Source organism: Osmerus eperlanus, chromosome 16 (assembly GCF_963692335.1).
Source record: "Osmerus eperlanus chromosome 16, fOsmEpe2.1, whole genome shotgun sequence".
Classification (NCBI taxonomy): Eukaryota; Metazoa; Chordata; class Actinopteri; order Osmeriformes; family Osmeridae; genus Osmerus; species Osmerus eperlanus.
In genome coordinates, this window is record NC_085033.1 from 10,898,649 (window position 1) to 10,912,536 (window position 13,888).

The 13,888-nt window shown below is 44.4% G+C and overlaps 2 protein-coding genes across 3 annotated transcripts; both read left to right on the top strand.

Moving 5' to 3' along the window:
- Positions 1–625: 625 nt before the first annotated feature.
- Positions 626–3,570, top strand: pi15b (peptidase inhibitor 15b). The gene is made up of 6 exons (XM_062481221.1): positions 626–816; positions 1,072–1,349; positions 1,719–1,837; positions 2,011–2,143; positions 2,402–2,517; positions 2,754–3,570. The coding sequence occupies exons 2-6, from the start codon at positions 1,092–1,094 to the stop codon at positions 2,887–2,889; spliced, it is 762 nt and encodes a 253-aa protein (XP_062337205.1). The 5' UTR covers positions 626–816; positions 1,072–1,091; the 3' UTR covers positions 2,890–3,570.
- A 1,279-nt stretch (positions 3,571–4,849) lies between these two features.
- On the top strand, positions 4,850–12,023 carry crispld1b (cysteine-rich secretory protein LCCL domain containing 1b). Of its 2 annotated transcripts, none has more exons than XM_062481087.1 (15): positions 4,850–5,044; positions 5,417–5,705; positions 8,094–8,212; positions 8,403–8,535; positions 8,745–8,860; positions 9,071–9,171; positions 9,296–9,451; positions 9,684–9,744; positions 9,997–10,063; positions 10,173–10,303; positions 10,401–10,444; positions 10,531–10,603; positions 10,731–10,800; positions 10,914–11,047; positions 11,390–12,023. In XM_062481087.1, the coding sequence occupies exons 2-15, from the start codon at positions 5,445–5,447 to the stop codon at positions 11,439–11,441; spliced, it is 1,518 nt and encodes a 505-aa protein (XP_062337071.1). In that variant the 5' UTR covers positions 4,850–5,044; positions 5,417–5,444; the 3' UTR covers positions 11,442–12,023. The 2 variants fall into 2 exon arrangements, with proteins under 2 accessions (XP_062337071.1, XP_062337072.1); XM_062481088.1 differs by having other exon boundaries at positions 5,423–5,705.
- The last annotated feature ends 1,865 nt before the right edge of the window (positions 12,024–13,888 follow it).

The window sequence follows — 13,888 nt, forward strand, 5'->3', positions numbered from 1 at the left end:
CATACAGAATATATCAAATCATAGCAGGCTATGAGTCCATTGTTATCATCAATTGTACTATCCAGAGTAGAGTACAATAAAGCAGATGAAAAACAAGACTGTGAAAAAAGGGTAAAGAAGATAGTCACACTATATTTCATGTCCAACTTGCCAAGAAAATTAAGACCAGCTTTGTTTTTTCCCAGCTTGGCAAGGCTATTTTCACAGGGGGGAAAACTGCTGACCCTAACTGAATCTGACACTAAACAAATAAAAGCTGTAATTAAACTGACAATACGCCAAATGGAGCCCATATTCTGCTCAAGTAACTAACAAGCATTGTTGCACAATGGTTGGAAAATCGGATTGACTTCCAGTCATTTGGTATGACACTGATTATGTTTATCTTTACACCAAACAAGTTTAACAATCCAAGGCATGTCAATGTTGACCTGAAATCCAAAAGAAAACTTTGGGAGGATCCCCTTCTAATAGCCTACAAGAGTGAAGGGATTGATTTCTGGGACGCTGACTGCGCACAGTTGGTGTTGAGGCATACCTGCTTCCTTGGCTCTCCCACCTGTCTTTATAAACATCATTAAAAAAAATAACATCAAGGTCTTCCATCGAAGGTCACATCATTGTGTTGCAGATTACAACTAACAGTTTTTATTCAAAAGGACTCACACAGTTCACAGCTTCAAACATCAGCTTTGGACGGCGATATAAAACCTCAGTCCATTTGAGAGAATGACATGCTGTTCATTGGTCGAACTGACACAGCTTGATAATAGAATAAGCTCGACTGGTACAGTTCACTTCTATGTCATTTCTAAGGTAAGAAAATAACCGAAATATGATTGTTTTGACATCGTTATATATGTCTTTGCAATCGATTAGGCTAATAACAATAACTTTTGGTTGAATTTAAAGTAGTTATGTGTTTTAGGGAAATATATTTCGGGATCATTTTGTCATTGTTTACAGTAGGGTAATGTAGGGTTAGTTTATCTTTCAAAACCAGAACAGGTTTATATTGTAGGGTATTTAAACCCAACTGCAATTTATTTTCCTTTTCTGGGATTTTCTCAGCACGACTTAACACAAGAAGTATGAGAGGCATCAACGTCTTGACCAACTTGGTCCTTCTGTTCAATGTAACAAGTGAATTTATCGTCAACTCGACGGATTACACACCAGCGGGCAATTTAACTGACATGAAATCAACCCTAAATCAGTCAGTCTCTCCCATCATTCCGAAATCCAGACGGAAGCGTTACATTTCTCAGTATGATATGGTTGCCATTCTCGACTATCACAATCAAGTGCGCGCGAGCGTCTTTCCACCTGCTGCAAATATGGAATACATGGTACGTTTCTAAAATTCAAAGGTTTTACGCTTTAAATGTGTTTTACACATTAGGCTGTGTGGTTGCTGTTGAAGAGGTAATTTAGTTGATTGTTCTTGTATTTTTTATAATAAGACTGAAAAGGCTAATTAATTGCAATCAAACTATGTTGCCTTCTTGTTCAGTGCTATACTGCCCTCTGCTGGGTAAATTGGATATTGCACGCAGCTCAGTGATATTTTAAGTGTTCTTCATTTATTGTGTTGTGGTCTTCGTTTCTGTATTTGAGGGAGATATCTAACGACAAATATAGCCTATGTATATAAATATGTGCAATGTCATGCATTAGGGAATCATAGTCACTCAACAGTCTGTCTGCCAACCCTGCAGTTGTGGGACGATGGTCTGGCCCGGACTGCAGAGGCCTGGGCAGCTACCTGTCTGTGGGAACACGGACCACCATACCTGCTGAGGTTCTACGGCCAGAACCTGTCAGTCAGAACTGGAGGGTAGGTACTCCTACATCTGCATGGACCTGGGGAATGTGTTAACAGTGGTGAGAACATGGAACATTGTTAATATTTTTCGTTAGCTTTAGGATTTGGTCTATCACAAAAACATATATTTGATAAATTGATCAAAGTAATTGAGTCAGATCCATGTTTTTCTCTGTATCCACCAGCTACCGCTCCATCTTGCAGCTTGTGAAGCCGTGGTATGATGAGGTCAGGGATTATATGTTCCCCTACCCCAGGGACTGCAACCCTCGCTGCCCTATGCGCTGCTATGGCCCCATGTGCACTCACTACACTCAGGTAAGACCAGGACATCCTGGCACCACAGAGAGGACAAACTGGAAAACTGCCCAACCAAGAGATGTGAATAAAACTGCACATTCAATATGCACTTGCAATACGATTTATGTCATAATAATAAATCTGAATGAACTGAAGTAAAATTGCAAACAGAAAATGCATGTTTTGAACTAGACCAGGACTTTTTAGCATGTTTGATTTGTATTGAAGTTAAGCTCATCTAATCCTGCCAAAGCCTTTCTGTCTGTGTGACTATAGATGGTATGGGCCAGTACAAACAGAGTGGGCTGTGCGGTCCAGACTTGCTACAACATGATGGTGTGGGGAGCCTTGTGGAGAGAGGCCACCTACCTGGTATGCAACTACTCACCTAAGTAAGTCCTATTTCATTCAAACATTCATTTTTACTGTTAATAGGAGAAGTTGATCTGTATAGTAAATAGTTGGAAGGGAAAACAGCCTTTCACATGTTGTCAGTATAGTCTGTGTAATATAATAATTATATTGCATTATGTCGATCAGTAACTTCAAATTAGAGGATAGAGTTGAGGATGGAAATGTGAGTGTCCTTCAGTGGTATTTCATCTTACAGTAACTTCTGGTATTCCAGGGGTAATTGGATAGGTGACCCCCCCTACAGTGTTGGGGTGCCATGTTCCGCGTGCTCTCCCAGCTACGGAGGGTCCTGTAGCAACAACATGTGCTACCCTGGGGTCCAGTCCAACTACCTGTACTGGTTCAAGTAAACCAACCATGTGTAAACAATATGAGTTGTTAGGCTATCCTTACCATTATTGTATTCGATGAAGCGTGTACTGGTTATATCTGTACTATACTTTCAATACAATTCAAAACGTATGATAAAAATAATACTGTTGATTTCGAGTGAAAAGCTATTATTGTACGTACTTGCCATGTTGTAGCATACAACTTTTTTTGAAGTCTTACCATCATATTGATGGTCAAATGCATTGATCGTCTACTATGTCTACAGTGTAAGTCATCTTGTGAATGGCATTTTGTAGCACGACAAGTAGGCTACAGGGGTCAAGCTTCTGGCCTTAGGAGGACAGGAAGGGAGCATGGATTCACAAAGGTGCTGAACAATCAACATACATGATTTACTTCAACAATTAAGGTTGTTATAAGCTATTATGGTGCTTGCATGGTTAAAACTACTCTCAAAGTCTTATGTCCACATTACAACAGTGATCTGTGGAGTTCAATCTCAATGCAATGATTTACTTTTTTTTTTATCTTCCAGAAAATGTTTTTATACCCGCTGCAGTTCATATAAGACTCAGGATTCTAGATGTTTTTGTTTCATATGTTTCCACCAATGAGTCCTAAATCAAATACCTGTTAAGTGTTTATGTCGATTTTCATAACACATGCTATAAACTGTAATAAACATGACTTGTCGCCCAGATGTAGTCACTGAAAGTAAACAGCAGGGGGAGATATATACCAATTCACCTTGCTGGTGGTAGTTTTAGAATTGTTAATGATGATTATTAAGGTGCCTGGTACCTGATACTTACTTAAGGTATTGTAAAGGCATTCTAAGCAGGAGTCCGCTTGTCCCATTAGTACGTTCAGAAAGCCCCATTCCTCTGGGAAGTCTGACTACTGACAGTGCAGTCGGTTGGATATCATTATGGCACAGCATTGTACAGCAGCCTCCATTGCTCCAGGACTTACAGGTGATCTGCAAGGCCCTGAATTTCATTCGACCTGAATTGACATGTTATGGTCACGTGGGGTGATTCCTTCAGACTCTGTTAGACAACACAAATGTTGTTAGTCAGCATAACTGAAGATGCTTTAGCATTACTTATGTCCTTATTGCTTCATACAATCCATGTTGATGTAGCCTACTGTTTTAAAGTCATAGTGTTGATGCCCTTTCTTTCTTTCCCCTTTGTGGGTATATATGTGTGTTCCTTCACAGGTGTAGGACATGTTTCACAAGATCATAACTCACATCATCAGGAAGCAGTGAACACACACACACACACACACACACACACACACACACACATACACACAAACACACACAAACCATCTTACAAATGCAGCTCTGTATGTAAACCAGCAGCGGTTTTGTGCTGTCAGATCAGCTTGTGTGAATTACAGCTCTGTGGTCAGGTCACAGAGGGATGCAGTCCACCATGCGGGCTGCTGCCTGCTCTCAAGCATTCATTCTTACACTGCAGGAAAGTCACAAAGACTGCAGTCAAGTTCGTACAGATGGACCTTTGGCTTCAGTGTTTAACATGAACAGAGTATGTCCACTTGTATTAGAATAGTAATTTTTATAGGATGTTTATCACTGTGGTTCTCATCTCATCTCATCTCATCTTGGTGTATCTGTAGGCCTATAGATTTGAACAATTCTCAGTCTGGATAATATATAAAATAAAATAAAACGATGTAAATAATTAATTTTATTCAAACTGAAATACACACACAACCCTGACAAACCAACAGCGAATACATAAATGCTACACTAAGAAGTGGGCTCTCCTAACCCAAAAAGTTTACCTTCACGTCACGTCGAATGGAATCAAGTTCGGTCCTCAAATAGTCCAACCTGGGGACTGGAAGCCAACGGTGGGCGGGATCACTTGCGCTACGCATCGCTAAACCCATATTTGGCATATAAACGAAAAGTGCGCTACCACCCTCGCACTGAGTGACCTAGAGGACTCAACAGGTAGCTGATCTCTCTCTCTCCCTCCTCATTTCGTTGATGTACAATACTGAAACACAACTGTATACGGTAGTTTTGATACTTGCTCGAGTATATGAATGGTAAATTCACCAGGAGATCAACATTCCACATGTGTTAACATTCCTGCTGCTGGATATTGGTTATCGGGGATATTTCTTTGTTGTAAGGTAAATTGTCAACTTTCGCTTCAATTCAAATTTTGCATTGCATGAACATGTAAGACCCAAGTACCTGCTTGCTCTAAAAACATCAGAAATATTCTTCAGTCTGTGCATGCTTATGAAATACTTTGTTTAGTACACAGCACACTTGATAGAGATCATCTCAAGATCCAGAAATTCAGCTCTTTACCATTAGTTTCCTTATAATATATCACATTTCAGTGAATAAAAGAGCAATCAACAGTTGATACTGAATAAATAAATGTGAAGCGACCCAATTATGTCTGGTTGTCTTCATGTCTGCTGAATCATATTTATTTACTTCTTTCCCTGAAATGAAACCAGAAAACTGATCTCCTTTTACTGTGATTCCTGTAGCTACAGCTATTCTCAAACCATCATCATCATGACCTTCCTTCTTCGGGATTGGCTTAGATGCATGGCGTTGCTTTTCCTGTCCCAGACAATGGTGGTTTCTATGGTGATCCCTAACTCCACCCACCTAGAGTCCATATTGGAGAAGTACATGGACAAGGATGATGAATGGTGGGTGGCCAAGCAGCGGGGTAAGAGAGCCATCTCCCAGGGGGACATGCACCTCATTCTGGACTTGCACAACAAGCTGCGTGGCCAGGTCTATCCACAGGCCTCCAACATGGAGTACATGGTGAGACCAAAGAGGGTGGGGGGGAGGGGTGTGTGTGTGGGGGGGGGGAGGGGTGTGGGGAGGGGTGGGGGGGGGTGTGGCGGCGGTGTTTATGACATGTGATTGATCACATTTCATGGACAACCTAAATACACACAAAGGCATTATCACCGATATTGTAGGCCTGCCTGCCAACCTGAGGAGCCTCAAAGTTTAGCCCAGCTGTGGATGAGCTCTGCACGGTAGTGGATCTGTAGGACTTCACACACCAGGATGAGGTTGTGGCTGGGCGGCCTGGCAGGATGGAAGTTCAGCGCAGAGTTCAGACAGGACGACACACGAGGGGGTTTTCACACAGAGCGAGAGCTCTGGGGGCACAAACTAGCCAGCCGGAGATCAAAGAGCTAGAGCAGGTCTGAGCTCTGGCCAAGTCATAAAGCCAGTGTGCTACTACCCTCCCTGCCCGGCCCTGCCAGCCAAACCGCTGGTCCTGCCTCTGCCCCAACCCTGGCCTGGTGCCAGCCCACGCCCCTGGTCCTGCCTCTGCCCCAACCCTGGCCTGGTGCCAGCCCACGCCCCTGGTCCTGCCTCTGCCCCAACCCTGGCCTGGCGCCAGCCCGCGCCCCTGGTCCTGCCTCTGCCCCAACCCTGGCCTGGCGCCAGCCCGCGCCCTTGGTCCTGCCTCTGCCCCAACCCTGGCCTGGTGCCAGCCCGCGCCCCCGCAGTGTTATCCTGAACTCTGCCTCCACCGTTTACACTCACCTACCAGAATATGAGCCTACTTCTGATCTCAGGCATTTTGTTTGGCAACCCAGATGAATCTATTTTGAATTGGAGTGGAACTGTCGAGCGCAGCAGTAGATGGACACAGTATGCCAGTTCAGATCAATTTTTTTTACACACTTTTGTTCTTCTGCCTGATGTGCTTTGCCCTGGAAAGGAATTTGTTAAAAAGGCTTGAATAACAGAAGCTAGTTGATTATGAAAGGATAGGATCTTGGGAGGGACAACCTTGCCTGGGGACGCTTTGAATGAATGATAATAAAAGGCAAGTCAAATTTCTGTGGTAGGACTAACTTTATTAGTTTGGGAGCTATGAAAGATATTACCACTGTAAGTATTGGTAAAATTTGTTTACTTGTTAAGTAAAGAGAATGCCGCTACTGTGTGTTGACTATGAAACATGGAGCGTGAAACATACTCTTAGAGCAGTGGTATGCGCAAATGTTTTCGGTGTAGGTATCTTACACTTTTTGCTTTGGGCTGAGGCCAGCATGTGGAGTGCAAATATCGCCACTGTAAGTGTGTAAATCCACCAAAGAACTCATAACCAAGGCCACTCTGAATGTATAGTGTATGTGTGTGCGTGTATGTACTGTATGTGCGTGTGTGTGTGCGTGTACTGTATGTGCGTGTGTGTGTGCGCGTGTACTGTATGTGCGTGTGTGTGTGTATGTACTGTATGTGCATGTGTGTGTGCGTGTACTGTATGTGCATGTGTGTGTGTGTGCTTCCTCCTATAACACATGGAATGAATTAAAGCTGTAGCTCAAGCCAGTTGACTGCACATTAGTATTTTTCAATTATCCTTCATCTGCAAAGGGCTTAATGTGACAGAACAGCAGAACAGCAGGACTGCAGACCACTACACCACACTACACTACACCTATTCTTCTCTTTGACAATATCTACAACTTGGCCAAAACACCAGAATACTTCAGTCTTGTATTTATGCAGCTCTTTGTCAGACACAGGAGGTATAGGAATACCTTACAGTTTTTAACTCCTATTGAACCACTGTTAGATCTGTATCAAATGGTTGGTGGGGGGTGGGTATTTGCTCTGGCAGGGTTTATGGAGGCATGCACAGTTTACCCACTTATCTCTCCATGGGCAGTGAGTGTACTAACATCTTAATCACAAGTGATGTTAAACTGCACAATTGCAGCTGATTCCCCCTTCAGCGAGCGGTATAAACCTGGGCATCACGTTGATAAGACCACCAGGCCCCCAACAAGGCCCCTCTGTCAGACTCTTACAGCACAACACAATGTTTTCCACGCAGCTGCGTCTCTCTGGAGACCAGCTCTTACAGTAAACCAGCTCCAACATGGCCTTGGTAAATAGTAGCACCAACCTGCAACCTGATGCGCCTGTGTGTGTAGCTGATGCAGTAGCAGTGACTTCTGGCTTTCCAGTGGGGTGGCTTCCCAGAAACCAAGCCGACCTCTGAGCTGACCTCTCAGAGATTCTCTGTTGGAGTGCATGTCCGGGGCTTTAAGTAAAGGCCCCAGTCCAGTGGGTCTTAATGCGTTTAGTTCATGGCAGATTTTGCTCGCCTTTCTACAGTGCATACAGTTTGTGTTGACTGCGTGTGTGTTTGTAAGGTGTCTGTATCTGTCCCTACAGGTGTGGGATTATGAGCTGGAGCGGAGCGCTGAGCACTGGGCACACACCTGTCTCTGGGAACACGGACCCACCCACCTCCTAACACAGATAGGACAGAATCTCGGAGCACACTGGGGAAGGTGTGTGTGAGTGTGTGTGTATTTGCGAGTGAATGTGCCCACGTGTGTGCCTATGTCCCTGTCCTCCTGCGTGTGCATGCATCCACAGCTGGGGGCGACGTGTGTGTGTGCTTACACATTGACTCAGTTCCCCTGGACCAACACAGTGGCTAAACGCCTCTCTCACCCAAACACACACCTGTTCCCTCAGAGACCGCCCCCCCACTTTCCATGTCCAGGCCTGGTATGATGAGGTGAGGGACTACAGCTACCCCTACCCCCAGGAGTGTAACCCTCACTGCCCCTTCAGGTGCTCCGGACCCGTCTGCACTCACTACACACAAGTAAGAGTCCTGATGATAAATAGGCCTACAGTGCAGCATGTCTGGCTCTGTAGTCTAAATGTCTGAATGTTACACCTTGACACTTAGTTGACGTCAACTCTCCCTATAGGCAGGAGTGAACTAGATGCGTTTACGCAACAAACCATGAACGGGCGTAGACGAGTGAGTTGACCTCTGACCCCTAGCCATGTTGTGTGGTGTGTGTGTAGATGGTGTGGGCTACAAGCAGTCGTATTGGCTGTGCCATCAACGTGTGCTACAACATGAACGTGTGGGGAATGATTTGGACCAAAGCTGTCTACCTGGTCTGCAACTACTCGCCACCGTAAGCTTGTCTCCTTGTTTATTCCATTCAGATTGTGGCACAACATCTTAATTAGTAAAGATTTATTAGCCTGTCTGCATCCTGAAAACATATAGGCCCACGACAGAGGAGGTACTGTGTGTTTCTTGACAAGACTGTACGGTCCTGGAGGGAAGGGGTTAAAAGGGTTCCCTGTGTTTTATCATGATGTCATCGTGTTTGTGTATACAGGGGAAACTGGTGGGGCCACGCCCCTTACAAACATGGCAGCCCATGCTCTGCCTGCCCGCCCAGCTATGCCGGGGGCTGCAGGGACAACCTCTGCTACAAAGGTAGCCCACATTGAAACGAAACACATTTCCATGGCTCCGACAGTTGCTGTTTAAGTCCCAGTGAACTCGGGTCGCGGTGTCGGCTGCGATAGTACCTTCCAGTATGTGACCGTGTGTTTTTCAGAGGGAGGAGTGGACAGACGTCCAGCTCCAGAAACTGAGGAGACCAACTACATTGAGCCAGAGCCCCCCAGAGAGCGAGAGGGTCGCCCCCTCCCCCAGGCCCCCTCCCCCAATGACAACGTGGAGAGGAACGAGGTGGTCAGCACAGAGCAGATGTGTAAGGACTCATCTCTCTAACTTATTTCATGACGCAATTTCAATATGAACATGGCTCTAATGCCAAACGAAATTCGATCACTGTTTCACCAAAGGTGACCCACAGAGGGAGTACATGTACTTCTGCCAAGGATCAATTGAGCTGCTAAAGATTTTTCGACAGCATTTCTACAATGTCTGGAGTCTGGAGACAAAGAGTGTGACAACTTCTTTTGGTTTTGTTCTTCTCAAAGGCCAGCAGGTGTCCTGTGAGACCAAACTACGGGACCAGTGTAAAGGAACCACCTGTAACAGGTACGTGCTGACCAGCACAGAGGAGACCACATCTCATTTTTTTAATGTCTCCACAAACTTGTTAGATTCGTCATGAGCAGTTAGGCATAAGAAAGATATTAAGGGTGAATAGTGCAGAAGTATTCAGCGGGTTGACATGCAAACCCATGCAGCATGTTTTCTGTTGCTGTCACAATCCCCAGAGGATGGGGTCGTGACAGTGGCTGTTTGTCGGAGCAGCTGCGTGTCTTAGCTCTTCCTTTTGCCCCTCAGGTACGAGTGTCCTCCAGGTTGCCTGCACAGTCATGGGAAAGTGGCCGGGACCCAGTACTATGACATGGTAAGTGGGAGTGAAAAAGTCCGGCGACATCCTTCCATACATCAGGTTAAGAGCACAGACATCCTGAAAGCAAGGTGTTATTAAACGCATCTCCCCGCCTTGTTCTCAGCAATCCAGCGTCTGTGGAGCAGGTTTGCATGCTGGGATCATTGACAATGATGGAGGCTGGCTTGACATCACCAGACTGGGAAGGAAACCACATTTCACCAAGTCCTACAAGAATGGGGTGCAGTCACTGGAGTGAGATAACGGTCTACCTTTAAATATGTTTCAATGGCTGATTGTAATCACATCATCAAACAAAGATGGTGAAACACCAAATGCCTCTCATTTACAGGAAGAACCGGAGTGCTAATTCCTTTTCTGTCGCCACAGTACCAGGTGGGTTCCATCTGTAATCACACACTGCAGTCTGGTACAGTACAAGTTGCTGTATATTTGATGTTGTCTTATCTTGATCTTCTTAGTGAAAGCAGTCACGTGTGAGACCACTGTTGAAAAGTTCTGCCCATTTAAGAAACCGGTACGGCACTGTCCAAGGTACAATAGCACTGCTGAATCATATAAACAAGATTATTGATACTTTCCTTCAAAATAAAAAATTGGGTATTGATTGGTGAATAGAATGGTCACATACTTTATTTGAGATCAATCTTGTCCTTCGTAGGTTGTTTTGTCCCAGGAACTGTCTGCGTGAGACTCAGGCCAGAGTCATCGGTACCAAAAATTACTCTGACGTAAGTCCTCAGTAAAACTTCCATGAGTCTCCTCGGGCATCTTTGAATGACTTTCATACGGCCAGGGCCACACCTCACTCCACCTCTGTGCATGACCTCTCGATTGTGTGCAGAAATCAAGTATCTGCCGAGCAGCCATCCATGCTGGTGTGATCCAGAATGACTCCGGGGGATATCTGGACGTGATGCCTGTGGACAAGAGGAAACAATACAGCGGAAGCTACCAGAACGCTGTCACCTCAGAGAGGTAGGGGGGAGGTTGGGTAACATGAGAGACCCCTCTTCTGGAAATACAGGAGACGCTGCAAGGAAAGACTATTTGAGGTGTTTTATTGTCTCATAGGGTCCTTGTCCTTGGTTTAATCACCCACGTCCACCTATGACCAATCTTTTGACCAATGTCTAAAAGTGATAAAAACTCTAAAATGATGGGCGGATTTGAACTTCTTCCCTTTTGATCTGTAGTTTAATGTTGTACCACTGAACCAAGTACTAGGCATTCCGTTTTTTCGTATTTATTTCCATGCTGTAATGGGTTAGGGCAATCCAAGTTCAACCAAGTAATGATTATCTTCTTCCTTCTCTCCAGTCTTCAGAACCCAACAAGTGGCAAGGCATTCCGAGTCTTTGCAGTCATTTGAGCCCACACTGCAAGGACACTCGCGGCCATGAAAAGGAGCAGGTCACATCCAACAGGGCTGCCATTTCACCCAGTGTGTCATTATGTGGCCTCTGACACGGCCTCTCTCGCTCAGCCAGGCTGAACCTCAGCTTCTCAAGGCTGCTTTTGGCCATGATCACATCTATGAGATATGCCGATCTCACGCAGGTGTTTCAGCATCCTGTACATTGATGTATATATCATGTTTGTACATATGTTGAATGTTTAAGCACAATTATTGTTTTTGTTGGTGTTTTTGGTTAGAAAATTCATTTGACTTTAGTAAGTTATGCATGCGTGATAAAGTTGAATTATTTAGATTTGGTTGTAATTTCACATGCATGTTTGTAAATATTGTGCATAGACTGTTAATTGCTATTAATGATACAGGACAGTATGTTGTATATCCATGTTACATTGTATGTTCGAATTCATAGATTTATTCAGAACAAGCCTGGCTGGCCAGGATAACAGCAGATAAAGAATTTAGGGGGACAGTTAAATGTAATCAAGGAATGATGTTGTTGTTGTCATAAAGGAGTAATAAAGGAAGAAACACAGAGGTATGGTTAAAAAGGATCAATCATGTCCCAGTAATCCCATAGACCAATTTTCATTTTCCAGTTGTCATAGTTGTACTGTTTAATTAGAGGCCTAATTAGCTAGAGGCCTCTTAGCTAATGCTACACTGTCTATACACTATATGGCAACAAAAGTGCTATAATCCACAATGTGCATGGATTGTAGTGTATAACCTACTCATTTGGACACAAAAATCACGGGCTGGCTTTTTCAGGAAGCCACAATGGTTTTCTTTTACCCCAGCCTCAAATTAAATATTACAACTATTACAACTATGTTGTGAATGGCGTCTTGAACATTGAGACATTTCAACCCCAAGGTCCCTTTCCTCCTGGACCTGTGAAGAATGAAAGGCAAGCAGGGCTCATGTTAAACTACTCAGGCCCTCTTGCTGTGCCAGCGAGCTGAACAGACAAAGACGCACTTTGTGTGTGTTGATCTCAATCTCTTCTCCCAGGATGCATTTCCTCCCTCTGCTGGCACAGATGTGGTCAGGCTCCAGCTGCAAGGTTCCCCATCACTCAACCCTCACACACATATGTATATAGTATTGCCATTGAACTGTCACTTTTCATCGTAATCTTCAGATTTACTGTCCATTTTAAAGAACCATCCATTCTGTTAAGTGTCTATAGGGCTACAGTACACAAAGAAGACACTTCTAGAATAATCTTTTCATGATAAGGATCTGCTGCCTGGCTGTGTGTTTTTCTGCATGACTGACCAACTGGCTGGTTCTGCTGGGTTCCCTGGAGAGAGAAGAGGCATGCATCAGAGCGCTGTCAAAATTCACAGGCCAGTGTTGCAGAGGAGGCCACTGGCACAGGAGAGTAGTGTGCTGTGGGGTGTTACTCAACAATATCACCATAACGCCCACCGTTGAAGGCCTATACACATACATATGGGCACAAAGTACACACACTTTTCTCTCTGTCCCACTGGCACACTCACATTCACAGAATATGGTGAGGATAAGGCTTTAGTAGGCCTACTTACGCCCTACGCCCTGGTTGACAGGAGAGTGGGTGTCTCATTCGTTGTCATACTCACATTCAGGTTCACAATCTCCCCAAGAGTGGCACTGTCCGTTAATAACATCATAACAGTATGGACATTATCATTGATCCTTTCAACGTTTGCATGGATGTAAGGATGTTTGATTAAGACTGGCAAAGGACAGTTTTGCCTCCACACTGGTCAATGTATGCGTCACAAGGCAAGAAGGCTGGCCTTCGTCTGCATATTGATGGTACAGTAGGAGCAGCAGCAGCCAATGAGTAGTCACCAATTTTGTAACGACCAATAACTGGTACACAATCACTCAACATGAGCTGAACAAAAAAGACATCCTAGGCTCTACTGCACTGTGACAAAAGTAGCACCCAGATCCCGACTGCTCTAGGTCATCTTTAACATACTCACACAATAATCTTACTTAACCAATAATGCCAGTGATTTCAGAGAGGAAATACATGAATAGTCATCGCTGTTATTTCTGTACCCCTAAAAGGTATTTAAGGATAGCCTATACAGCTCTCCAGCTGTACAGCTGACTGTACAGCCGTTAACGACATACTTGCCGTTACTAGTTATAGCGAAAGAACGTTTGAAACTCTTTTCTGATTGTGGACGTCGGTTTACAGGACAAGGATGTGTAATATGGCTCTAATTACAAGGTTTTTGAAAAATATCGGAAATTTCAAGGCAGTTCGCCGTATATAACTGGTGTGTGGAGGTGAGCGGTTTCTAAATATGACTCTTACAGTCGTTCTCATGCTCTATCTTGTTCTTGAGGTTGGATTCTGGGTGGACGAACATGATGTTCGTGGGCCAACAATCACTTGA